The sequence below is a fragment of the Myotis nattereri genome (genome assembly GCF_964212035.1).
Source record: "Myotis nattereri genome assembly, chromosome: 1".
Lineage (NCBI taxonomy): Eukaryota > Metazoa > Chordata > Mammalia > Chiroptera > Vespertilionidae > Myotis > Myotis nattereri.
Genome location: NC_138075.1, coordinates 172,702,307 through 172,729,809, shown reverse-complemented (window position 1 = coordinate 172,729,809; position 27,503 = coordinate 172,702,307). Strand labels below are relative to the sequence as shown.

Here is a 27,503-nt window from a genome sequence, read left to right as displayed (position 1 = left end):
GCAAACAGCCAGAATTTGGCTACTAAAAGAAATTTGCAAACATTCATTGACTCTATTAGTGTTCACAGGGTCACATAATAAATGTTGGTAAGTCTGGATGCCAAATAAACACAGTTGAATTTTAAAGTGTTTGATGCATGTATTTTATTAAACTGGTGTCTTGTACACTGACATATGTCATTTCAGTCTGTTCAGTTACTCAATAGATACATTTAAAACAATGCTCAAAGCAACAATTACATAAGCTCACTATAAGAAAGGCTATACACCCAAGTAGCACTTTGGTAAATTATGAAACAAATGTGTACCAGAGAAATTCGGCAGAAATTAATTTTGGACATACCAAGCTGCTATGTGATGTACTGGAAGCTAGTGGTAGATGAGTCATTCTTGGAGGTGGAGGAACTCCATGACTTCACAGCCCAGAACACTCGATATGACCATCAATGAACCGTTTCAACCATCTAATAACCAATGGGAGCTGGCAGAGAGTCAACTGTTCTTCCAGATGCCAAATCAACAGGCAGGTCATCACAATCCAGCCTTTTATTTCCGTTAAATCATCCAGATAAGTGAATCTAACAATAAACTGTAACCCAACCAAAAATGTATGTCACTTTTCAGACGTGAGTATGTGAACAATTGAAGTACCAAAGGAAAATACATGTTGAATTGTTTGTTGCTAAACTTTAGCCATCCCTTCCCCCACCCTGCCTTGAAGCATTTTCTTACTGTCATATGACCATGAAATAAAATCTTTGTCCATTCTTAGAAAGGAAACTGAATGTCCTGATATTTAAGACTTAGCATAGGTCTACTCATTCCCTGCCGAGTTTCTAAAAAACAAAAAGATAAATCGAATTCCTCTTTGAAAAAATAATTTCTATTTAAATTATGTGCTAATGATTTTTCAAAGTAAGTAATTGTTTTAAAGGTTGGAACTCAAGATCATAGAGTACAGAGATTCAAAACTGATCCCTCCAAAACTCTATTTTTTTCCAGAAAAAAAATGCATCAGACTTTGAAGCACTTATACAGAAAGAAATGCAGCAAACAAACAGCTGATGGAAAGCAGGATAGCATTTGTGTAAGGTACTTAACTTGTGAAAAATCACAATTTCAAGATAATTTTGCCAAATAAATGTTGGCAAATAAAGTTTGGCAACACATTTTAGAAAGATGATTTATATACTACATATAAATGAAAGGCAAACTTAAATACAAATGACTTAAGCTTAAGTACATTAATATAATTTACACCATACCTAAACCATGTGGTAATAGCCACATGGCAAATTTAGCTTTAACGTAAAAAAAACTATAGAAGTCCTTTTATTTACTTCCATTTGCACAATTCCCAAATAGTAGACTAATCCATGTATGCTTATCTGTTGTGAATTATAATAATCTGCAAATTGTCCTTCAACACAGTAGCTTGAAAAACAAACACAAGTATATTTCATGCCTTAGTCCAAGGTAACCAGTTTGGGGTTTTAAAAGCTTTTGAGGTGAAGCAGAGCACAGCCTGACCAACCCTATAAATTTTTCTTTGTCAAACCTGGAATCCACCTCAATACATTGGTGACTCAGACCTTTGAACTTGCTAACATCACTCCCACCTTCAGTTTTTAAAGTAAAAGAAAAATGGTGAAGAATTCAAAACAAAAATGAAACTGACATCTCTAAATATCATTTTGTGCTTTAGAGTTTTTACTCCCTTGTTAGTTTGGAAATGCTCCATACTCGGAAATGTAGGTCCCATTTTTATGTTCCACAGATCTGACTCAAAAAGAACAAGGAAGTTTTCCAGCTTTCCTCGTCTGCCTTGGAGTCCTCACTTCTCAGACAACAAGTAGACTATATCCTTTCCTGTGATATTTTTCTTTCGTTCACCAAACTTCCTTTGGCAAAAAAAATTGAGATACTTCTTTATTGTTTGTTTTTTTCCCCCCAAAGAACAACTCCTAATTAATATAAGCTGGGAAACTCAAGATTTATTTTCTCCCATTCCAAAAAAGGTGAGAGAATGTGAACAATATATGTTGGGCCTTCTTCCTTCTACTAAGCCTTCAGATAAAACTTAAAGAAAAAAGGTCAACCCCCAAAACTGAGTATTGAAGATATATACTATACCAAATTTATCTTTTTGGTTTTTCTTTTGTTTCTACAGCAAAACACCATGCATTCTTAACACCCAGTATTTTCCTACATCCAATTTTATAGGCAAGTTACCATGTAACAACATAGCTTCAACATGCTGGTTCTGTCCCTGGGTTTTCCACCTAATTACCCACTATGAGATATCTCCTACTGCCATTTTTAATGTTACCTCACCTGCTAATAACCATTGATTCTCCACTATTAAAACCGCCCTCAGTTTGTCAAGAGTCCCTAGATATAAACATCAATAATTTAAAGCTAACTGTTGAAAGAGCTACACAGGATTGTTCCCTTTAAATTTTATGTTACTGCAAAATATACATATGGATGTACACTCACACATATAACAAATTTACACTGTCTGCAGAAATAAACTGCAGATATAATTCAACACACATTTAGAGATTCACATTTTAACAGCAAACTTACATGCAAATGTAAGGAAGTATAGTTTTATACTCCTACTAGAGGCCTGGTGCATAAATTTGTGCATGGGTGGGGTCCCTCAGCCTGGCCAGCAATTGAGGCCTATCAGGGGACTGGCTGGCCAGGGAGAAGGAACCTGGGAGGGTGGCAAGCCAGCCCCAAGATCAGAGCCTATCAGGGGGCCAGATGGCAGGGGGGAGGGGCCATGAGAGGTTGACCAGCTGGATGGGGTAATAGGCCATGGGAGGTTGGCTGTGGGAGCACAATCACCACCAGGGGGCAGCTCTTGAGTTGTGTGTCTGCCCCCTGTTGGTCAGTGCACATCATAGAAACTGGTTGACCGGTCATTCCAGTTGTTCCAGTCGTTTGGTTGTAACAGTCGCTTAGGCTTTTATATATATAGACTAGAGGCCTGGTGCATGAAAATTCATGCACTGGAGGAGGCAGGTCCCTCAGCCCGGCCTGCCCCCTCTCACAGTCCAGGAGCCCTCAGGGATGGGAGGCGACCCAGCGATCAGGGGAAAGCAATGCCCCATCACACCTCTGCTGCTGCCACTGCTGGCAGTGCAAGCCTTGGCCGGCCCTGGTTACCTGAGCCTTGGGAGGTCCTGGGCAGATGGGCAGCCACCATCTGAGGCTTGCCTGTGCCTCGGGCCGGCCCTGGGCAGCTGAGGCTTAACTGCACCTTGGGCTGGCCCTGGGTGGCTGGTGGGCTGAGGGGACTGGGGGACTCTGGAGGCAGGCTAGTGGAATGGCCGGACCTGCCTGGGGGTGGGCCCAGCCTTGCCATGCGCCTGCCGTCCCGGCAGGGCTAAGGGGACTGGGTGCCACGATCTTGTGGCTTTGGGCACCACCATCTTTGAGGGTGTGGCAATCAATTAGCATATTCCCTCCTTATTGGCTCTGGGCACCGCCATCTTTGAGGGCAAGGCAGTCAATTAGCATATTCCCTCCTTATTGGCTGTGTATGCCATCATCTTTGTGATGGTGTGAGGGTCAATTTGCATATTCCCTCTTTAATAGATAGGATATTACATAGCAAGTTGAAATATAGAATGCTTTAATGTTTTAGATTTATCCTTTCTTATGAGTCTTAGAAATAAGCAAAAAGCTATACACACACACACACACACACACACATATACATATAGTAGTATCAGTCAGTATGGTATTATTACTGACAAATTATCCAAATTGCTTAGTCTATCCAAAAATGACATAAACATACTATATACAAAAACAATTAGAGACAACAAATGAAACTTTATACAAGATACTTGAAACCATTGGTATTTAACTTTGAATAGCTTTGACCAGAGGACTCAGCCTGTGCATTCTGTTCTGATATGAAGGAATAGTCATATCTCTATAGTATTCTTAGCTACAGAATAGGAATGAATTGGGGAAGAAGGGGGACCTTGTGACACAGTTGAAAAATACAAGTGCACTGTTTAGAAATGTGTATACAATTTAGCATGTCATATTATCTGAATTAATTTCTTTCACATTGTTACACTGATCAGTTAAGTGGTCCAGAATACAAAATATAGTCACAGAGAACTCAGTTTTCACACTAATCCCTTGGTACAGTTATTAAAAATTAAAACATTTGCTGACAATACATTGAGGAATTGTGAAAAATACTGACTACTATTAAAGAATTTGAAGACAAGAACCTGTTCAAATGGATAAACAAAAGTGACCAAAAGAAACTCATAGCTGCCTAAGAGTTTTTAAAATTAGAAATTTAGTACTCAGCAAGTATATCAAACCACTTTTCATGTGCTCACTCAGCTTAGAGACTCGCAGTAACTGAATTACACATATATTTATACCAAGTATGTACAGCTGAACATAAATATGACGGCTGTTTCTGACTTGGTTAATGGTTATGGAAATGGTCACTAAGCTTACACTAGCTTGTGTACTGATCTAGGGAGTCACAGGGTTACTCTGGTACAGTTGACATTTTTATCTAGTCAGTTTCTTTATATACTTAGTGAAAAACTGTTGCACAGAAACTTGAAGTCCCAGCCAGCACTCAGGCCCATCGTCCACTGGAGGCGAAGCTTCGGCTGAAGGAGAAGTTGATTTCGGAGTTCTTGTATTTCCCCCAAGCACCAAACGGCACCACGATGACCGTACTGTTGTCTTCAGCACCATACAGCATTGCCTGCAGGGTTTGGCAGGAAGGAAGAGAAAAACACTGGAAATCAGAGTCTGTACAAAGAGATATCATCCTTCCTTTGGCAAGTCAAACTGATTTCACACAGTTACTAACCCAATTACGTCACAGTGTTTGGGCACCACCATCTTTGAGGGCGGGGCAGTCAGTTAGCATATTCCCTCCTTATTGGCTGTGTATGCCACCATCTTTGTGATGGCGTGAGGGTCAATTTGCATATTCCCTCTTTAATAGATAGAATATTACATAGCAAGTTGAAATATAGAATGTTCTAATGTTTTAGATCTATCCTTTCTTATGAGTCTTAGAAATAAGCAAAAAGCTATACGCACACATATACACACACACATATATATACATATAGCAGTATCAGTAACCGGGTGTCAATGCCCAGTTTATTAGATTGCACGTAGAATAACAGATGACCCAAAACAACCACACTGACTATATTCCACTGCAGCCATTTTGGCAACAGAAACACCAGTGGACTAAGGTATAAGATATGCAGCTCCCGAAGAAGAAAATATCTATCAAGTATTTAGCATAGGAACTAATACAAGGTATAGATTCACAAGGTGTTAGTCCTTACCTAGCAATTCTGTTTCCAGGAATTTAGCCTAAAGAAATAATAACCTAAGGAAGTGGACATGTATAAAGTTATAACTACAAGAAAGTTTATGCTCCCTACAAAATGAAAAGGTGGCATAAACTAAATTTCATACAGTAGGAGAACTATAAATCAATTTCAGGAATTAATTCAAATAGCAAATGAGATAATCAGCATGGTAAGAAGTACTTGGGATTATATTTAATAGCAAATGTATTTCAAAAGACCTCATAGTCTCAGGCTGGAACTGTGAAGGAAAGGGTTGATCAAAATATCTGATGAAAAAGCTTCAGAAAGTAAAAAAGTTTTACAAACAAATTGAAAGACAGAAAAAAAATTGCACTATCAGACAAAGTACTACTATAATTAGTATATAGCAAGTTCTTACAATAATCATGAAAAAGACAAGCATACATTTATAATAATAAAAGCATAATATGCTAATTAGACCGGACATCTTTCCGGACGAAGCTGGGGCTGCAAGGGAAGCCCGGGTCCCGGGTGCCTGCTGGCAGCCGGTGGAAGGAAAGCCTAGTCTTGCACAAATTTCGTGCATTGAGCCTCTAGTACAGTGGTTCTGAACCTGTGGGTCGCGACCCCTTTGGCAGTCGAATGACCCTTTCACAGGGGTCACCTAAGACCATCCTGCATATCAGATATTTACATTACGATTCATAATAGTAGCAACATTACAGTTATGAAGTAGCAACGAAAATAATTTTATGGTTGGGTCACAACATGAGGAACTGTATTTAAAGGGCCAGAAGGTTGAGAACCACTGCTCCAGTATAAGATAATGGAAAAAGCAAGCTGTACACTGATGAGAAATATAAGCTATAAAACATACTAGAAAAGTGTAAATTGGAATATCTCTGAAGGGCAATTGGTAAAGATTAAAAGCTTTAGAATACTGTGTATTCTTCACCTAGCAATTTTACTTATAAGACTTTAACCTAAGAAAACAATACCTGAAGAAAATAGATATGCACAAATAGATATAAGAAGTTTATTATAGTGTTCCCCCTACAAAAGGGCAAGGTGAATATGAACTAAATTTGCTGATTAGGGGAACGGTTAAAGGACTTGTGGTACTCAAATATATAGTCGAATGCTGTGCAGTCATTGTAAATTGCATTGTCCTCATGAATTAGAACACATTATATCAAGACAGGAAGTTGAAAAATAGGAAGGAAGTGACCATCAATGAAACTGGGACTGTTTTCTTAATCTCATGAGCACACATAGTAACCAAGTGAATCATTCATGCTTACCCAGTTATTTTTGAGCAAATAATGCTTTTTAAGTAATGTCTTATTGCCTCAACTACAAATATTAATACTTAAAATGTGAGCCATGCTGCTCTCCCTGTGAAGTAGCCATGTCTCTGTCCCATAGCTTCACTAGTAAACTCGCTTTCACTTTAAACTCTAAAAAAAAAAAAATTGGGACCAAATTTGACTCCAGGATTGAAAATGTAAAAAAATCAGGAAATGCCAAAATAGCTGTTGAATTAAACTGTGCCTCTAATAATCGGTGATGGCTCTAACTTAAAAAGCTATCCAAAAAGATATTACACAACACATGGAAATTTTATGTTTTCTCTACCGATATTATCCAGCTTCCAAATTTTAGCTCTGACCAACAGAGTGACATACAACACATCCACACACCTTTTGGTATTTGTTTTTTTCACACCCATCCTCAGAAACCAGAAGTTGATATGCTATAGTGTTCCTATATTGGGTAATGACTTGGAGAGTCTAATTTAATAGTCAAGGGATTAGACTTGGGAAACTGGCTGTCCAAATTGCTGTCTATACAAATTGCTTAATCTATAGTTTGAAGCCCAACAGACAACAAATATTCTGCAACTTAATAGTTTTGTGACTTTGACTAAATCAATTTCACCTCCGTGCCCCAGTTTCCCTCATTCATTAGAAAGAGATAAAACTAGTTCCAACCTTACAGAGTCATTGTGATAGTGAGTCAAATACTAGGTACATATCAACAGAAGAGTATCTGACACATAGTAAGCAATATTAGTATTTACCATTATAATTTACTATGTGCTGTTACTATTATTTCAAGATGTGTACAAAGCCAAAAAATAAACATAGCATATTTTCTTGGCATATTAATTTTAATTAACTATTTGGGAGAAATGTAAAAAATGTTTTCTTGTGTTTGTGTTTTTTTAAAATATATTTTTATTGATTTCAGAGAGGAAGGGAGAGGGAGAGAGAGATAGAAACATCAATGATGAGAGAGAATCATTGATCAGCTGCCTCTTGCACACCTCCTACTGGGGATTGAGCCTGCAACCCGGGCACGAGCCCTTGACCGGAATCGAACCCAGGACACTTCAGTCCACAGGTCAACACTACCACTGAGCCAAACGGCTAGGGTGTAAAAATGTTTTAAATTGGAAATATCACAGAGTCAAGTGTAAAATTCATTGTACACTGGAGCTGAAACACAAGATTCAAAGAAATCAAGTCTGTGAGGGCCCCTCCAGGCTGTACCAAAACCTGCACCTGGGTTTGTCCTCGCCCCCCGCCTCCCCCCACCTTCCCCCAGGGGGACTTTTCTAGCAGAAGCTCAGCTGTATCACCTGTTCAGTCACTGCATGGGCCGCTTCAGTGGGATCATGGCACTGACTGACGAAGTCACAAATCTCTTGACTATTCACCATGAAGTTAATTCCATCCGTAGTGAGGACCAAGAAGCTGTCATGGGCATGATGTAGCTGCAATAAAACCAAATTCATAGGATTATAAACTACACTCGGCCTTGGAATAATCTTCATAATTCGAAGATTTGTTTGCTGAGCGGTCATCTGTGTTTACAGCTTGTAGGCAAACAGAGTGAAAATCGAAGGCTTGTATTTAGGGCAAAAGTAGCAACATTTAGCATCAACCACCAAGGACAAACCTAACATTTACTTAGTAACACCACAAAGGAAGCAGCCAGATGGCGGGGTGCCAGGAGTGCAAGCTGTAATGGTGGAAGGCTCCATCTCTGGAGCCAGGCTTCCGAGTTAGAAACCTGCCTCTATTTTTCTGCTGAGCAAACAGAAGTAAGGTGGGCTCCATATGCTCTAGATTTGTTTTCTCTATAAAACGGGGCAGTTGTAGTTATTTTGAACAGAGCCTGGCATATAGTAAACACTGGATAAGTATTTGTTAGAGAGAACAAGTATAAGTGGGCTATCTATCATGCATGAAATCGTTCTGTTAATTAACAAACGTTTGCTACCATCAGTGGAAGCCTCCACTACACTGTGCCAGGTACTAGCGTGGGACAGGGGCTGCAGAGAGGGAAATGTTGGGACGTGTCGGGTCATGTGGACATTAGTGAGTAGCAGGCGAAGGATGTCACAGAAACCGAGGTAACGCGATGCTTTAGTGTGATGGAAAGGAAAGTCAGGTCAGCTTCCAAGTGGCGGTGATGCTACATGATCCATCAGGTGCCGGTGAGGACGAGCAGGGGCGCCATTCTACGAGAATCCCACAGTGGGTGACACCAAAACCAAACACATCCGCATACAGTGGGCCTGGAAGGTGGTATCTTATGTTCGCTGGAAAGTTTCTCTCTCCTTCCCTTAATTACTCCCTTTCAAAAGTTACTGGCTTCGCTTAAGGTTTCCAAGAACGCTTGTAGCTGGAGACACCTGCTTTCATTCCTTGCCTGTGTAGCAAGTGTTTACACGTCCTTTCTTACCTTAATCCTCTTCGTTTCTGGTTCTGCTATCACACCGCTGCTTTTAAGATCCAAGTCTCCAAGACTCCTTGTCATCGCAAGCCTGCCATTCACATGAGGCTGTCCCAAACTATTCCACGCTACAAAACCGCCACACTTCTTGATCCTGATCAAGAAGAAGTTAAGACCAAAAAACAAGGCACGGTTAAATTTAAGCATGAGGTCAGTTTAAAATGCAAGGTTGCGTTTCCATGAAGTAGACATAAAAAACATCCTCATCAGTTGGAGGTGGTACCTTTCTTTTTCATCTTTTCTCTCCGGAGTATGGTCAATGGTCAGCTTGATGGATTTTCCTTTTCTACACAAAATAGCCCGGCTATCCCCAACACTGGCGACAACCAGCTCAATACCGTCTCTCAACAGGGCTACTGTTGCAGTAGTCCCAGAGGTCATAACGGTTGCTGTAAACATTGTGAAAAAGAGTGCAAGTTATTGACAGTCCAATGATCTGACATGAAATTTTCATTACAAAATAAAACACAGGCATGTTAAACTAATGCTGAAATGTATCACTTTAATGTAACTAGGGCTATGCCAGTGAAACGCAAATGAACTATGTAAGTAAGAGCATGCAGAGAAAGAAGTATTTGATTCAGTAACAAGGCTCCATGCAAACAGAAAAAGTTGCTGTCCTAATTGGGAAATAATGCACCACTGTCCCCAAATGGCCTCTCTTTATAACAAGTAGAGCTGAGACGAACTGATAATAATTATTATGACACCTGTGTGTACATCAGGTGTCAGAACTAAAAGCATTACATTTTAATTAGATTGGCTAATAAGTTAGGATGGCTTAGGTCTATTGAGCCCATTCAGGCAAGCCAGCTTTTCTATAATCTATGGACTCAGAGGTTTTCTCTTTCATTTCTTACTCTTATCCTGTGGGAGTAATATCAGTTAACAGGCTAAGCAAAATATGCCAAGGGCATATCATTTGCTCTCCAAGAGCTATATTTTATGTTCTTACCTTCTACAACTATTTCAATTTTACAAATGTTTACCAAAAAAAAAAAAATCCTAAAATGGTTAGAGACTTATATCCTTTTCTGTTTATCTTTGTGGTACCAGCCATGAAACAAAGTTATGGCTATCATTTTATTAGGAGAAAATTGAGGGGAAGGATGTAATTCATTCTGGTTTCCCATAAGCTTGGTGTAGTTAACACTACACAAGGATCTAACACAATCTGTCTTTGTCCAAATGCAGGACGGCACTGCCAAGTGCTCCTCCCGTGGTTATGCCCTGAGCCCAGAGCATTCCATGAATATTAATTTTCTGTGACCAATAACGAAATCAAACATTACACAGCTTGAGGTCACCACTATTTCCCCCATCCCATCCTAACTGCATTTTTTTCATCTTCCTTTGACTTTTTCTTACAGTGTCTGCCCTCTGTTTATTACCACTTGTTAAAAAAAATTTAAGGTGCATTGAGCCTTGCCAAAGAGAGAATACTGTGACATTATGGGCTAAAAAGTAAATCAAACTGGAAGAAATGAAATAAAATAAAGACATTTAAAGCAGGTATTGTCTTTTGTAATGTGGTTAATTCTTTAGAGCACCTACATAAAATATTTAGGTGGTAATCCAAAGATGATTTTTCCTTCAAAGGTAGATTTAGGAAAAATGAAGTGCTACTGATTTCACTAATTGAAGCTCAATCTTGGCAATTTTTTTTAAAAGAGACAATTTTTAAAACTTCACCAGCAATGCACTTTGGAAAGATATATATTATTTTTATTAAAGATATATAAAATGCCTGCTTTAATCAGAAAAGTAAAATGGGAAAAGATGAATAAAGCCTACTTTAACCTTTTATATCCATGCTGAGTTAACTGAGAAATAGCATTTATAGTTCTATCTTCCCATTTTCTGTTGATTTTGGAACTGTTGTGTCAAATCAACAATATCTGGGCAATGCTAAATTGTATTCGCCACTGGATAACATATAAGTTTTAGCGTATCAGTGATGTCTGTATTACAAATGTTAACTAGAGTTTCCAAAACACTATAAAATAGAATCATGAGAGCTTAATCACTGTAACATTTTCAAATTATTGGAAGAGCAGAGAGGGGTTTTATTTACTCAAATACTACCTGTCCAGGGAGATTAGCTACCTCTCCTTTGTTTAAACTCTCAGCAGCAGCTTTTTAAAAAGTGCCTTTTAATTGGCTGCATCAAAAGAATTAAAATTTCATAAATGACAATTTCAAGTTTAGCTGTTCAGGATTATAATTCATGGCTCTACCACCTAGGAATTTCAAAGAGCTTATGTTTCCACCAACCCAACTTCACAGTTCCAAAATCCAAGGATTTAAGGGAAAGTTTTCAAAACTAACTGCTGATTCTGGTTTGCGAAGCATCTAAGAATATAAATATCAAATCAACATTTACTTTATTTAACATTTAATATAGAAGTAAAAATTCTCACTTTTTGTGCTAACAACAAAACTATAAAACTAAGACATCTTTCAATAAGTTCTTAACACTCACTGGACATTTCCTACTGCAAGTCATCTCAACTAATGGGGCAAAGAGGATGTGAGAACCTTCCAGTAGTCCAGGCTAGGAACCGCTGGACTCCTTCACCTGGGACAAAATTAAGCTGGCCTCTCTTTCCACTGAAGCCCAGCATATAGTGTCCACGGGCTCCAGGTCTAGAGCTGCTGACCAGGCACAGTTCTCTGCCACAAATAACACGCACAGAGGCAAATAGGAAATTCACCCAGGAATTGTGCTCAAACATTACAAACCTGCAACACAGGGGAGGGCAGGGAAAGAGCTGCAAAATAAGGGGAAGGGTTTTTATTTTGGTGAAAACTTCACTTGCAAATTACATACTATTCCAGGATATGCCAAATCAAAGATTCCAAGACTCAGTTTGCACATGTTGATGGTATTTTGTAGTCAAGTCTATTTTCTCATCACAGAGTTTTACTGTTTCGTTTGGTGGCTTCCCAAGGTAGGAAAAGCCATATACAATACAAATGCATGTGTACCAAAACACACAAGTGGTGACGCAGACACATATCTGAATACTTATATACACTCTCACACAACACACACTCACTCTGCCTATAAGAGGAAAGCAGTAGCTTTATTGAGTTGAAAAAAAAAATGCACTGTATATTCGTTTGGTAGCAATATCAGAACTGTCTCAAAATCAGGAATGAAAATTCAAAGTCTAGCACTGAGTACAGTATTTGTTGTATCTGACAAGCAGTACGTAGTTAAGGAAGATGTGAACCACAATATACCACCAAGTTACTGAGATTGAAATATAAACCTAGGAGGGATCAAAGCACCTCCTATACCAGATACAAAGAGAAACACATTTGTTAATGGAGCTCAATGCAGGAATTTAGTATCTAGAAGCCCTTTTCTTTTCTTCAGTAGAATGATTGTTTAAATAAAGGCTAGTAGAGCTCTTGAGCTTTATATAATTCATAAAGTGGGTGTTTCTGCAGCTCTCTCTTTCTCCCAGTGTTGCAGGTCAACATATCACAACAAAAATGATCAAGATTTTGAATGGCAACAGAAAGAGTAAAAGCTGTACTGTTCAAGGCATAACCCCCATCCCCCCTGGTAATTATGCAACTGTGCAAAGAGCACTATGTATAGACCAATACAGTTTCAATATTTATTTAAAATGGGTGTTCCGGACATGTGTGACACATGAACACCAAAATCAAGGTCAGGGCTGAGATCAGTAACAGCACAGTAAGAGTATCTCTTCAGTGCCATCTCTATTTTTTTTTTCTCTTTTGGCTCCCCTAGTATAAGAAGGGCACTCAAAAACATTGCCTTTCTAACACCGGTTGGGTTGTCGTTAAATTCGTCCATAAAGAGATCACATAGTAGGAAGAGCATGGAAGTTTCCGATGAGACTCACAATGCTGTCACCATCTCCAACTCTGAACGTCAGAGCAAGTCTTCCTGTTTTTATCCATTTGTCTCTTGAGAAGTTTTGTTGCTTTCAAACCTTAAGCAATCTAGAAACACTCCGAGGAGTTCATAGGACATACAGAATTACAACCTAAGTTTTCTACCGTCTGGTTTAAGTGGCAGTTTGTTCATAAGCAATAGACTAATGGGATCATTTGAATTTACTTGCTGGTTAACTATTAAAATATATATGACTGGTGTAAGTGGAATATAAAATTTTCAAACATGATGATGAAATTAATTATTTGTAAATAAGGGTAAATTAAAAATTCGTCAACAAATCAATAAAAATAGCAAACAATTTCTTAGGGGCTAGAGTCTTGCCATTTCGTCATAAGTGGCATTCTTATTTTTTTCTCAAATACTCCCAGTTTAAACTGAAATAGTAAATATTTTAAGTGCTAATGGGATCATTTTAAGTACTTTATGCAGATGTGACAGTTTTGGACTAGAGTCTTTTTTTTTTTTAATCAACTGGTTGCCTCCCATATGTGCAACTTAAGTACGTGCCTGACTGGGAATCAAACCCGAGACCTTTTGGTCCACAGGACAATGTTCCAACCAACTGAGCCAGGGCTGGATTAAAGTCTTGATGAGAATGTTTTATTTTTACTTTATTTTCACTTTCTCTTAAGAAAGCTAATATAGTATGATTGAGGGGTACTCCTCTCATTTATACCTGAAATTCCAATATTAGTAATTCATTCCTATGATTAAACCAATCTTTTTTCAGGTTTCCCCTACTTAAAATTCCCCACCTGCAAGCTACTCACAGGAAGCATTAAAGGAGTAAATAGGGCTAATGCTAAAAGAAAGGTGAAGGAAACTGGAGAGGGCAAACTGCAATTACTTCACAATTTTATGTAACTAATATTGGTCCTACCCATGTTTATGTTGAAAAGAATACTGTCACCCGGCCAGCGTGGTTGAGCATTGACCTATGAACCAGGAAGGCATGGTTCCATTCCCATCAATACACATGCCTGGGTTGCTGACTTGATCCCCAGTAGGGGGTATGCAGGAGGCAGCTGATCAATGACTCTCTCTCATTGTTAATGATTCTCTCTCATTGTTGATGTTTCCATCTTTCTCCCTCTCCCTTCCTTTCTGAAATCAAAAATATGTATATTTAAAAAAATAATATTGTCCATTCTTATAATACTGACACTGCTTTAGTTCTTAAAAAAAAATAATTTAAATAATAGCTTTGAAATCTGAAATGGCCTAAGGGTTTTCTTAATCCAAAAATTGAAAAGTTAAACAATATAAAACATTATATTTTTAGTGGCTTTAATACATTTGATAAAATAGGCCCCAAATGTCTACTGGCAATTTTTGCCATTTTTTAAAGCCTTGGCAACTTATTAAGAATTTTAAAGTTGTTCTCAAAATACTTATTAAAAAATACAGACTAATTGATCTATAAAAATGCAAAATAAGATTTAAAAACAACAATGCCATAATAGGCCTTATTTCTTTTAATAATAGACTAAGCATTGTTCTGACTTGCTCCATTATACTTGCAAACAAATGGCCATTAAATGAAAAATAAATTTTAGAATATTATTAAAGTTTTTTTAAATTGATTTTAGAGAGATGAAGGGAGAAAAACATGGATTTGGTGTTCCACTTATTTATGCATTCATCAGTTGATTCTTATATGTGTCTTGCCCAGGGATTGAACCTGCAACCTTGGTATATCAGGAGATGCTCTAACCAACTGAACTACCCAGCTAGCGCTGAAAGTTCTGATCATTAACTCAAAGCATGTGACAGAGGAACTAAATTAAATAATTACATTTTAATTTCATTATTAGAAATGGATTACATTTTTTATAATTAATTTCTTTGAACAGCCTCTATTTATAGGAGAAAGGCATCGTTACTAAGTTTCTTTTAAGGTCAGCAAGTTAAGTAAATTCTCTCCCTAAATTCTGAATTTCCTTTAGTTATAATTTATTATTTCATAAATGACTGGGGCCTGACCAGCATGGCTCAATGGTTGAGCACTGACCTATGAACCAGGGAGTCTGGGTTGGATACCAGGTCAGGGCACATGCTCCAGCTGCAGGCTCAATCCTCAACAGGAGGCAGCATATCGATGATTCTCATCATTAATATTTTTCTCTCTCTCTCCCTCTCTTTTCCTCTCTGAAATCAATAAAAATATATTTTAAAAAATAAATGACTGGGATCTTCTACTTAACACTGAATCTATTATTGTTTTAAGCATCTTTTTGATTAGATCATTTACAAAAGGGTTGGCTGCACCCATGAAGGATTTATGCTTTGGATTGCTGTCCACATTCCCATGTTGAACTTGAACATTCTCTTCTGAAAACTTTGCCCAGTAAGTTCTGCCTGTTTATAGAACAACTAGGGCACAGCACCTGCACCATAGCTGGTAAACATCGTGGTATGAGATACAGCCAATCTGGTTATGAAAGAAATAAGCATACCAATATGGATACCAATTTTCAGTTATAAAAATTAAGTGACCAGAAAGTGTCTAAATCTCCTTTTTCCTTTATATATTTTATCCATTAAGAATAGTCTTATGCCTAAAATTTACCCTCTCTTGACCCCTATTTTTCATAAGATGAGGGACCAATTAGAAGGAAGAAAAGTCCAAAAGAATAAAAGGGAAAATTAGCCTGAGTGAATCCCTGAACAAAGATGAACTCTAATGCTTTTCTGAGGCTTATGACAATGAAAAGTTCCTCAATAATGAGGGGGAAGGCCTGGCCAGGTAGGTCAGTTGGTTAGAGCATCATCCATCCGGATACACCAAGGTTGAGGGTTTGATCCCCAAAGAAGCAACCAAGGAATGCATAAATAAGTGGAACAACAAATCAATGTTTCTCTCTCCCCCTGGCTCATATAAATTTTTTAAAAAGCAGGAAATCCTCTTAATGAGTCATCCTAGAGATATTTTCTCTAATCCTCATCATTAAATATGCTCAGGAGAGAGACCACAGTGGGTACCAGGAAAACCCCAGCAACTGCCCTTTGTCTCTCTCTGAGTTTCAGTTTCTTATCTTGGAACAGGGCGGGGGGGGGGGGGGGTTGCCATTTGCAGGCACTCCAACAGAAAACTGTGAAAATGACATTTCTGTGGTGCACTTTAAACAAAAGGATGAACCAAACATACATTAATATTATTGCATGATTCATTTTCATTCTATCTGCATACATTTATATGGTTGTTGCAGAAGTTTTCGAGATTAACTTTATAAGCAAAAACTATGGGAGCCGGCTAACTAGAAAACATTAACTACATTTTCTGAAATGGTTTTGATAAGTTTAGTCAAAATCAGAAACACTTACGTACTTTCAATATTTAAGAACAAGCAGCACACAAAATTTTAAATTCACCTTGTGTTTAACACAAAACAAAATATCACTAGTTACAACAGGAATGTCCAAGATCAAGTTTTTTTTAAGAAGAAAGAGAAAAAAAATATTTTCATTCTAATTATACAAAGTAGTATGTGCTAGTCATTGTCCTTTCCTGTCTAGGACCAATTAGCAATTTTCTCCTTGCCTGACCAAAAACTGTCCTGACTAGATGAGATTACTGTGTAGTGTATTTCAATTATTTGTTCATCAGATTCATCTAAACAAAAATAATAAACCCTCTCATAGTATGGATATCTTGTCCATAAAATGTTCAAACAGATTAAAAAGTTTTTAAAAATATTTTAAAATTGATTTCAATATCAGAACCATTTTGAAGCTTCAATTTCTGAAAAGTTCTCCAATATACATATTTCATTTAAAAGGGAGGTACTATCATTAGTTTGGATTCCAAACAGCATTTACAGTGGCTCTTTATATAAAATCATTTTCCACATAAACATTTTTACAAATCAAGTTCCATTAAAATTCCCACCCCTAAAGAGCTTAAATTGTTTCCATTTTATCCAGATATTCCCCAGGACCCTAAGGAATGTGATTGTTTTTACTTACCATCAGCAGACAGATGGGCATGACTCGCAAAGGCTTTATCTATTTCTAGAAAAGCCAAGGTCAACACAGCTTCCAAGTTCTTCTCCTTGGGAAGCAAATCCCTTTGTGGAGAGGGAAAAAAAGAGCCCCCAAATATCATTTTACAATAGTTGTCTCCTTTCCTCTCATCTCCTCTCCTTCAGGCCATTCTAGCTAGCAGTCACTCCCTCCAGTGGACCCCCATGGCTTGCCTCTCAGGTGCTCCTTAAGTGTCTCCTAAGTGATAAAGCCTCTAAGGGCACTAAAATAAAAGTCTAAATTCCCATATTAGAAGATTAATCATTACTGCACCTACAATTACTAGCATGTACAATACATAATACTTGATAATGATAATAAACAACTGTTAATGGATTTACTATTCTGTGCTTCTTATTATTTTAGAGTGTACTCTCTATGTATCAGAAATAAGTTTGCTGTAAAACAGTAACCATGTTACACCAGCAGCAGCCTCATACATCTCATACTACCCTGAAAGGTCAAGTTCTTCCTTATTAAATTAAGTCACTGAGTTCTTCTGCAGAACAAGGCAAAATACGCTTAAATCAACTAATGAACAGTATGAACAACTATACACAGGAAGACAAGAAATAGTCATAGCCACAACTCTGTCACGTTTCCCCCTCTTTTGATGCTAGCAGTAGTGTGATCCTCAAAAATACATTATACTAATTGCATTAAATAAACTATGTCAAGGGCTCCAAAATACCCACATTAAATGCATTTCCCCATACTAATGCCAATTATCTAAAGCTATTTTCAACAAGTGTTCAAAGCTATTCATGCCACTTGAGAGTATAATTACTATTTATGGAAGCACCAGGTGCCATGGACTAGTAAAATGTTTCCAATAGATTCTTATAACACATGAGATCGTGTACTTTATGTTAATTCACTTGAAATAATCACAAACAAGTACCATGGATTCTGGTTGTTAAAAGAAACAATAGGCCCAAAATGGAGTCACATGTGCTAAGCCACATCACCAAAACAAGGCTTAATAATACCTAAATCAATTGCAGTTCCAACCTTTCCCAGGAATAGTAATCTCAACTGGTCAGTCTGGAATTTTCTGGTTAGCACAAATGAGGTAACCTGCCACATAGGCTCTTTCCATTAATCAAAGGAAGAAGTAATCTGCTCTTTCCTTATCCCTTTTCCCCTCTGCCTACAAAAGCCTTCCATTTGGTTGAGCTCCTGGAAGGCCCTTTCTATTTGCTAGATGGGATGCTAGATTCAGGAATCGTTCAATAAAGCCAATTAGATATTTAAAATTTGCTCTGTTGAATTTTTGATATTTAACATGGTCAATGCTATTGCCAGGGGAGTTTTTAAAACATATGTTTCTGAAATGGTAATAGTCGTCAGTCATAAATGGAATGCTTAAGCTAGTTCTTGTTCATGAAACAATTATAAAACCACTCAAATAACTATATTAACCCTGAACATCTTAGCCAAAAGGTTAAAGTTTAAACATAAAGGCAAACTGCAAGTTCAAGAGTGAAAATCACCGTACTTACATGATGCATTTTTCCATGTGGGTTTGACAGAAATCAGCAGCTGCAGGCCCACCATGTCCATCGTAAACCGCAAAATACAGGACCTCATCGGTCAGCTGAGCAAAGTCAAATCTATCTTCATTCTCTTTCCGTTTGCCAATCTGTGAGGCACAGCCCACCTTCTCCAAGCTGATTTTGGGTATTGGCTTGCCATACTTAATGCTGGGTGGTAGCAGAATTGGCTCATCAATGCGGTTATCCCAGATCCCAAAATTATCCCAGGTGGCTGGACGCCCACTACCATCTGGGTCAAACCGAGAACACCTGGGCTCTGAAGTGGAGCTGTGGCATGTGGGTGTCACCCGCCGGTCATCCTGCAGCAGGCGGGAGCTTAGCAGCACTCTCCTTCTCACCTGGTTCCCACCACTTCGAACCAAAGTAATTAAGGCAGCTGTTGACATAACTCAACTCCAAAGGACTCAGTAGTCAGGGAAAGGTCAATGAACAATAATGGAATGTCTTCAAGAAAAATGATGCAACTAAATGAAAAGAAAGAGAGAGAGACTCCATCAGCAATTCTGGATATAACTGATATATTATTAGAGATTACCAAAAATGAAGGCATTAAAGAATGTGGCACCTAACAGCCAACTTCTAAGGATAGCGGACCAAATATGACCCACTATTTACCCCATTCGGAGTTTAACTTCTATAAAATTTTGACAACGTGCACATAGCATATAGAATCAAGCTTTAACCTACAATCACCTTGGGATCTAGTTAAAATGCACTGACTCAGTCTGTGTGCGTGGGGGCCCAAGATTCTGCGTTTCTAACCGGCTCCCTGGTGATGCCTGCCTGGTCCAGCAGGCCGACACTTTAAGTAGCAGGAATATAGGATATGGGTATAAATAAATATTCTTCCCTTTATTAACTCCATTGCTCTGAAGAAAAGGGATAAATATTACTAACAAAGTTTCTTACAAGAGAGAAATAAGAGAAGAAAAAATAACTGGTTAATCGAATGTTTATAATAGTTCTGTACGCAAAGAGTGTCCCAGTCTCAGCAAAGACACACTTAGGATCTAAGCTTTGTTATGTTCCAAGATCTCTCCATTTACTAAACTTCACATATGTACATTGGTTCATGCAAACACTCCTAGAGGCACAGGATAAGCCAGTTCTGAAGTTTCCCTTTGTGGTAGACACTCCCGGGGAAGGTGTGTGATCTCGGGATCGAGGCGCATGCATTTGTGACCAGCAACCCTGATTGATGAGCATCTGATCTGTGCATTTACATTAACAGTTGCGGCTCTCCCCTCACACAGCCCAGGAGCCCACCTACACTCATGCCTGCAACTACAGCAGGAGACAGCACCAGAGACTGAACTACATTTCTTTGAAATGATTATTCTGCACCCCCACTTCTGGACTCTGTCCCAAAGCTAATCCTAAAACTTCCCCCGGGTATGGTCAGGGGGGAATTCCTACACCCTAGCAGGAAAAGCTGTTTCTGGCAGTTTTCCATACAAAACAAGTTCTAAGCAGAAATCCATCTCCATAGTACTTTGTTCTGTAATTTTATTAATTGAAAACATAGCATGAAGTTAAGATTTAATAATGCCAGTGGAGGGTATGCAGATGTTATATTATTCTCAATTGTATGTTTGAATAATTTCGTAATAAAAAATGAGTTTGAAAAAATAGATTTCCCTAAAAGGCACAAACATACACAATACAAACAAGCCCAGGTGAGTGAATCTATAAGAAAATGTGTTATAGATTTCAAAAAGTCATTTTCAAATAAATTTTTGGAAATCAGTGTAGCTATGTATAGGAAGGGCCATTACTCCTTTCACTGAGTAAAGAAGTAAAAGGAAAGAATGCGGTTCCAAAGAACACCCCTAGATATTTAAGCAATGAAAGGCATGAGCTCTGACTTCATAGTATTTAGAATAAAGACACCCCCCCCCCAATAATGAATCCTATATAATAAAAGAGTAATATGCAAATGGACCAAACTGCTGAATGACCGGTTGCTATGACACACACTGATCACCAGGGGGCAGACACTCAGCACAGGAGCTGCCCCCTAGTGGTCAGTACCCTCCCCCAGTGGGAGCACTGCTCAGCCACAAGCCAGACTGATGGTTGGCAAGCACAGCAGCAGTGGCAGGAGCCTCTCCTTCCTCCCGGCAGCGATAAGAATGTCCCCCCGAGGGCTCCGAGACTGCTAAAGGACACAGGTCAGGCTGAGGGAACCCCCCCTCCCTGCCAGTATACAAATGTCATGCACCGGGCCTCTAGTGTTATCATAAAAGACTTAGAAGGCCATTCCCTCTTGGCCTTTTAGCTGATATCATGCATAAAAGACTGAAACTCACTTCTTTTATGACAACGTTGAGGAGGTGAAGACAGCATCTCCGGTTATCAAGTATCTAAGAGAAGTAACACATTCCACTACACAAGAAGAGGCATTTATTTATTCCTTTGCTTCTCATTGAAGGTTATATTTTATTCAGCTACAATAACTGTCAAATAAAGGTGATGACTTGTGGAGAAATGTCAAACTATAACACAATCTAGCAGGTAAGAGAACTAAGTACTACTTATTGGTGCAGATAATTCACAAAGCAGCTTTATTACATCTAGAAAAAAGTAAAACCTTTAAGTGTGTTGATAAGCAAACTCATTCATTTTGAAGAGTGCACCAAATATTAGCAAAGTACTCTTTTGGTTTCAGTCTGAAAGCATGTATGCTATCTTCAGCCTTAGGCCATTTTGCAGTCTTATGCACCTCCTTTAAACAAGAATTCTGAAATTACAAACAATATTGAATAAAGTTCTTCTGCAGTTTTTATGGGACACTTTTGTCCCCCCCACCCCTTGCTCTATCTTCCAAATATAAAAAAACTTAAACAGCTGCATTCTCAGCAGGGAACAAATATCCACTGAAAACATTATTAAATGTTTTAAAGAATGAAATAAAATGCAAGTTGGGCCTTGGCTGGGGCTCAGTGGTTAGAGTGTTAACCCGTGCAAGGAAGGGTCTTGGGTTCAGTTCCCCATCAAGAGAAAGTACCTGGATTACGTACCAGGTTTGATCTTCACCCCAGAGGCACCTGTGGGAGGCAACCTATCTCTCTCTCTCTCTCCTTCTCTCTAAAAATCAATGGAAAAAATATACTTGGGTGAGGATTAGCCAAAAAAAAAAAAAAGTTTGGTTTTTCTTTATGCCCACATGTATTTAAAGCAATCATCAAATTGGCCTCCTTCCTCATTTATTATCTGCACAAGCATCTCAGAGAGTAAGCAGAATAGTCATAGAGAAGCATTTTCTTTAAGGCCTACTATTGGCATAGATGAAATGTCAGGCAAACATATAGCTAGTTTACATAACTAGGTCAGCATCAATTACGCAAGCAGGAAACGTTGTATAGGAAGTGGTTCCATCCTCTTTCCCATAAGCAATAACTCAGTCATACTAATCTTCCCCATATTCCCAAGGAAACAATCCAAAGGGGACCTGTGTCCCCAAGCTAAGTAACAAGTTTGAACTAACACTGAACATCAAAAGGTTTCCTCCATTGCTTCACACGAGGAATCAGCCAACAGCTCTCCAGCTGCCCAAAGAAATGAATATGTACCAATTATCAGGCAAGAGAGTAGAACATATGATATAAAAAACACAAAAGAGCCTAAAAAAAAAAGTAGTGTTTCTTTCTTTTTTTTAAAAAATCAGTGTTCTTTATAATGAAAAGAGTGGAGAGCAAACTGACAAACACTTAAATATTTTTTTTGTCAGTTCAGCAATTATAAATCAGCATGTATTTATGATTCTGCTAACTAAAAAAGTTATTCAGGAGTCATTTATGTCAATCTTTCAATTGAAAATCAAGGCTAGCTTATTTCTATAAACCATTTTAACATTTATATTCAATCTTTGAAAGTAAAAGTCATCCAAAAGGGTCAAAGGGCAGAAGTAATTCTGCTTGAAAGCCATTTGAAGACACAAAAATGTCATAGCATTAAATGGACTAAGAGCACCAGAAAACATAATTATACACATCATACTCTACTAGCAAAAGTAAAATGTAAAAACTATGCGAGGCAAGAAAATAAAGGTAAATAACTTGATTGGACCCAGCTACATAACAGATGTTATTTATATTAGCAACACAAACTTTATTGATCGTTATATACCAAAAGGAGAAAAAATCAATCTTCCACTTAGACCAAACTGTTTTCCAAATTCCTTTTTTTAAAAAAATATATATTTTATTGATTTTTTACAGAGAGGAAAGGAAAGGGATAGAGAGTTAGAAACATCAATGAGAGAGAAACATCAATCAGCTGCCTCCTGCACACCCCCTACTGGGGATGTGCCCACAACCAAGGTACATGCCCTTGACCGGAATAGAACCTGGGACCCTTCAGTCCACAGGCCGACACTCTATCCACTGAGCCAAACCGGTTAGGGCTCCAAATTCCCTTTTATTTCCCAATCAAAAGGAAAATGTATAGCTCACAAATTTACTTTAATCACATGAATTTTTTTAAAAATTCACACACACACACACACACACACACACACCTATATATTCTACATACTGTCATTAAATAAACTGAAAGTACTTTCCTTTTTTATCATTTTCAAAGTGACTTGTGTGACCAGGCCTACTCCATCTTCTTCTTCCTCAATGCTTTTACTAGCTAATCTGATCATCTGTCACAGAACTCTGACTAGTGAAAACGTTGGCCCCTAGTTTAACAATCCTGACTGGGGGCTGGGAGGAGGTGGATGGAGGGGATTCTCAGCAAAGGCATAGAAAGTAGGTGAGAGGCATAGAAATTCTACCTAAAATCGCTGGTGAAAGCCCACATCGTGAAAGTAGGAAATCTCATGTGAAAAGCATCAGGCTGGACAAAAAACACATTTAGCTTGTAGCAAACTTCTGAAGTACATACTGTACTTGATTGAAAAACAAAAGGGGCGTGTGAAGAAAAGCCACGCATACTGCTACCAGATCTCTATGCCAATTTTACGCTGCATTTTACAAACCCTCAGTGGTTTAAACACCTCCTCAGAACTTCCTTTCTGGAGAAGGAAGGCACTTTCTCTGGCAGGAGAGTGCTCTTGGGCTTTGTGTTAAACTGCCGGGAGCCGGTCCATCCTTGCTGTTTCAAGGGACCTGGCATATATAGCATACTGTTCTTAATGTTTGCTCCCCTTAGCGCTGTGTGTTTTAACCAAGGTCACCTCTCCGAGAAAGGTTGTTTCCCCAGGTAGGAATTTTTCCCTGAAGTCAGGGAGGGGATGCCTCTCCTAGAAAGGTTGTTTCCCCAGGTAGGAATTTTTCCCTGAAGTTAGGGAGGGAATAAAACCCCTCAACTAAGTGCCAGGCGGGTAATTAATCACTTTAACTATGAACAATCATGCTTAAGCTACAGAATCTTTACTCCCTGGAATGGAGATAAGAAACACCCTAACCTTTGTAATAGAGATTGATAGGATTGAATCAACTGGTATAAATACAGATGTAATAAGACAGCAAGACACAGAACTTAGGAGACAGAAAGAAGACAGCACCTACACAGAACCTACAGACAGAAGAACTTCGCTGGAGAGAACATGGCAAAAGATCCTGGACTGAACCTGACTACAGAAATTGGCAAGAGAACCTGACTAGAACCTGGTGACTGAACCTGGCTGGAGAACCTGGACAGAACCTGGCTGGAGAACCTAGCAAGAGAACATGGACACAGAACCTGGCTGGAGATCTGAGCCAGAACTTCGCTGGAGATCCAGACCAGAACTTGGCAGGAGACCCTGACAAGAGAACCCGGCTATGATGATCAACTGAACGCTGCCTCCTTGTCACTCCTTCTTCGCCGACTCCGTCCACACCTTTGGGGACCCCTGGACCCGCTGGGGTTGGACCCCGGCATATGGCGCCCGAACAGGGTTCCCTTAGGTAAGTCCCCCCGCACTCAGGATGGATAGGACTCCACCGTAGGAAGAGGGTGGATAGTCTTCGCCGACTCCGTCCACACCTTTGGGAACCCCTGGAGCAGGATTCCCCTAGGTAAGCCCCCCCTTGAAAACCCCCACACTCGGGACGGATAGGACTCCACCAGGGTGCTACAGACCCCCCTATAGAGGATAAATAGGGTAAGAAGGTGGATAGTACAGAACTTAGATTGAGAAGATGTGCCATACTGAGTCCAAAGAAAGAAGACTCCGTATTGATCTTTACATTAAGAAGATGTGCCATACTGAGTCTAAAGAAATAAGACTCTGTATTGATCTTTTAACACATATGCTTGCTAGCAGAGGAATTAAGGTTACTCCTAGTCAGACAGAACGTTTTATACAAGAAATATGTCCATGCTTTTCTGAGGAAGGAAAGGTAAATGTAATGGCATGGGAGAAGGTAGGCCCAAGGAGCCTTATCCTTAACCCCACTGCAGCCTTTCCACCCCGGGAAAGTGCAGGATTGGCAAACTCTCCCTGGGGTGATAGATCAGGCCTCAGGTAATAGCGGAAAGCGCCAATCCTACTCTTAAAATAGATACAAGAGAGCATTTGGGTTTTTTTTTTTTTCTTTTTAATGCCTGCTTTTAAAAAATAAAAAAGGGGGAATTTGCCGGGAGCCGGTCCATCCTTGCTGTTTCAAGGGACCTGGCATATATAGCATACTGTTCTTAATGTTTGCTCCCCTTAGCGCTGTGTGTTTTAACCAAGGTCACCTCTCCGAGAAAGGTTGTTTCCCCAGGTAGGAATTTTTCCCTGAAGTCAGGGAGGGGATGCCTCTCCTAGAAAGGTTGTTTCCCCAGGTAGGAATTTTTCCCTGAAGTTAGGGAGGGAATAAAACCCCTCAACTAAGTGCCAGGCGGGTAATTAATCACTTTAACTATGAACAATCATGCTTAAGCTACAGAATCTTTACTCCCTGGAATGGAGATAAGAAACACCCTAACCTTTGTAATAGAGATTGATAGGATTGAATCAACTGGTATAAATACAGATGTAATAAGACAGCAAGACACAGAACTTAGGAGACAGAAAGAAGACAGCACCTACACAGAACCTACAGACAGAAGAACTTCGCTGGAGAGAACATGGCAAAAGATCCTGGACTGAACCTGACTACAGAAATTGGCAAGAGAACCTGACTAGAACCTGGTGACTGAACCTGGCTGGAGAACCTGGACAGAACCTGGCTGGAGAACCTAGCAAGAGAACATGGACACAGAACCTGGCTGGAGATCTGAGCCAGAACTTCGCTGGAGATCCAGACCAGAACTTGGCAGGAGACCCTGACAAGAGAACCCGGCTATGATGATCAACTGAACGCTGCCTCCTTGTCACTCCTTCTTCGCCGACTCCGTCCACACCTTTGGGGACCCCTGGACCCGCTGGGGTTGGACCCCGGCATTAAACTGCTCTTGACTGCTGGAAGCAGGTCAAAAGGGCAGTTTATTTGTCCTTTTAAATCCATGCCAAAGTTAGTCAGGAGATCTAAGAATTAGTACTACCCAGACCTGCTTAGATGTATCCTTCCAGCAAAAATATGTCTAAGTATTCATAGCTGCTCATTAGAAAGTGGTGGTACTCAGGCATATTTACATCAGTAACTTCCATAATGGAAACACCAGGTAATTTTAATATTCTTAAGTCAAATATTTTTTTATCAACTTTTAAAAAACAAACAATGCATCCCAATAAATTCAAATGGTATGGACCGCTCCAAAAAGTATTTCAGAAAATTTGGAGTCTAATACCTCTTCATCAGTACCCCGGCTAGGAGGAAGGAAAAGAAAATTGACCAGTTTAAACAAGGGAAAAAACAACAGAAACTCATATGATTCCCCTTAGGTTCGATGGGAGCCTGTGTTTAGATGCAAGAATAAAGAAAAGAACATGGGAGCAGTGAAAAGTACTCATTATTCTAATTCCACAGATATCACTTAAAACATTTTAGTTAATGTGGATAGAACTCACAGACTATTTCAAACCTGTACCTTTATACTCCATTGGAGAATTTTTCCTTTACATCCTACCCTACATCACTAGCACCTCTCCCCTCTCCTTTCCTCTTCTCTAAGAGCCCCGTCAAGGGAAGTGCCTGTGTTCGTGGTCAACAATGAGTGATTTAACGTTGCAAAATAATAATAATAATAATAATAATAATAATAATAATAATAATTAGTAGTAGTAGTAGTAGTAAGATCTCACTACCCAAAAATCATTCTTAAATACTTTATCACAGAGGTGCATCTGTTCTTTTCCCAGAATACAACGAAACCATTGCTGTTTTTCCGGACCATTGTGACCTGTCGTTTTAGTAGTCGCTTATTCTGAACCACAGGCTAACCTCACTCCACCGCACTGGCGGGGGGTAAATAGGACTACAAGGCCGTGCTGCATCTTTCCGGCCTAAAGCTGTCCACAGAGAGGCCAGTGGAGCCCCAGACACTCCGAATTCCCTGGCTAATTCCCCCGTCACCGCCTATGCAATCTCTCATCTACAGAACGGCAGCTGAAACAGGCATCACCAACCACAAGGCCGTGAGATTACAGGGCTCTCCCGGCAAAGCAAAACCCACGTCTTCACGTCGTCACCAACAAAGGCTCCGCACCCTTCTCCATGCCGAGCCCCTGAAAGGCTCGCCCTCGCACGGCTCAGGGTCAGGCGCGCGGCCCGCTGGCCGCGGCAGAGGAGAGTCCGGTGTGATCCTCTGCAGGAAGCACACCCTCCCGCCCGCGCCGCGCGGCAGGTGGCTGGGTTCCCCCTGCACCTCCCGCCGCCTCCCAACCACCCTCCGCACCTGCAGAGCCCTGGTGTCGCCCGCGCCTCACTCTCCGCGGCCGCGGCTGCAAGAACAACGAACGCGGCGCTGGTCCCTGCA

At 39.5% G+C, this 27,503-nt stretch overlaps 1 protein-coding gene across 2 annotated transcripts; it reads right to left on the bottom strand.

The window, feature by feature from the left end:
* Window positions 1–125: 125 nt before the first annotated feature.
* PPM1K (protein phosphatase, Mg2+/Mn2+ dependent 1K) lies at window positions 126–27,503 on the bottom strand. 2 transcript variants are annotated; one of them, XM_081109538.1, is made up of 7 exons: window positions 27,423–27,503; window positions 18,612–19,129; window positions 17,053–17,153; window positions 9,373–9,538; window positions 9,099–9,243; window positions 7,990–8,124; window positions 126–4,759 (listed from the first exon to the last, which is right to left on the bottom strand). In XM_081109538.1, the coding sequence occupies exons 2-7, from the start codon at window positions 19,049–19,051 to the stop codon at window positions 4,628–4,630; spliced, it is 1,119 nt and encodes a 372-aa protein (XP_080965664.1). In that variant the 5' UTR covers window positions 19,052–19,129; window positions 27,423–27,503; the 3' UTR covers window positions 126–4,627. The 2 variants fall into 2 exon arrangements, with proteins under 2 accessions (XP_080965664.1, XP_080965663.1); XM_081109537.1 differs by lacking the exon at window positions 27,423–27,503 and adding an exon at window positions 20,975–21,494.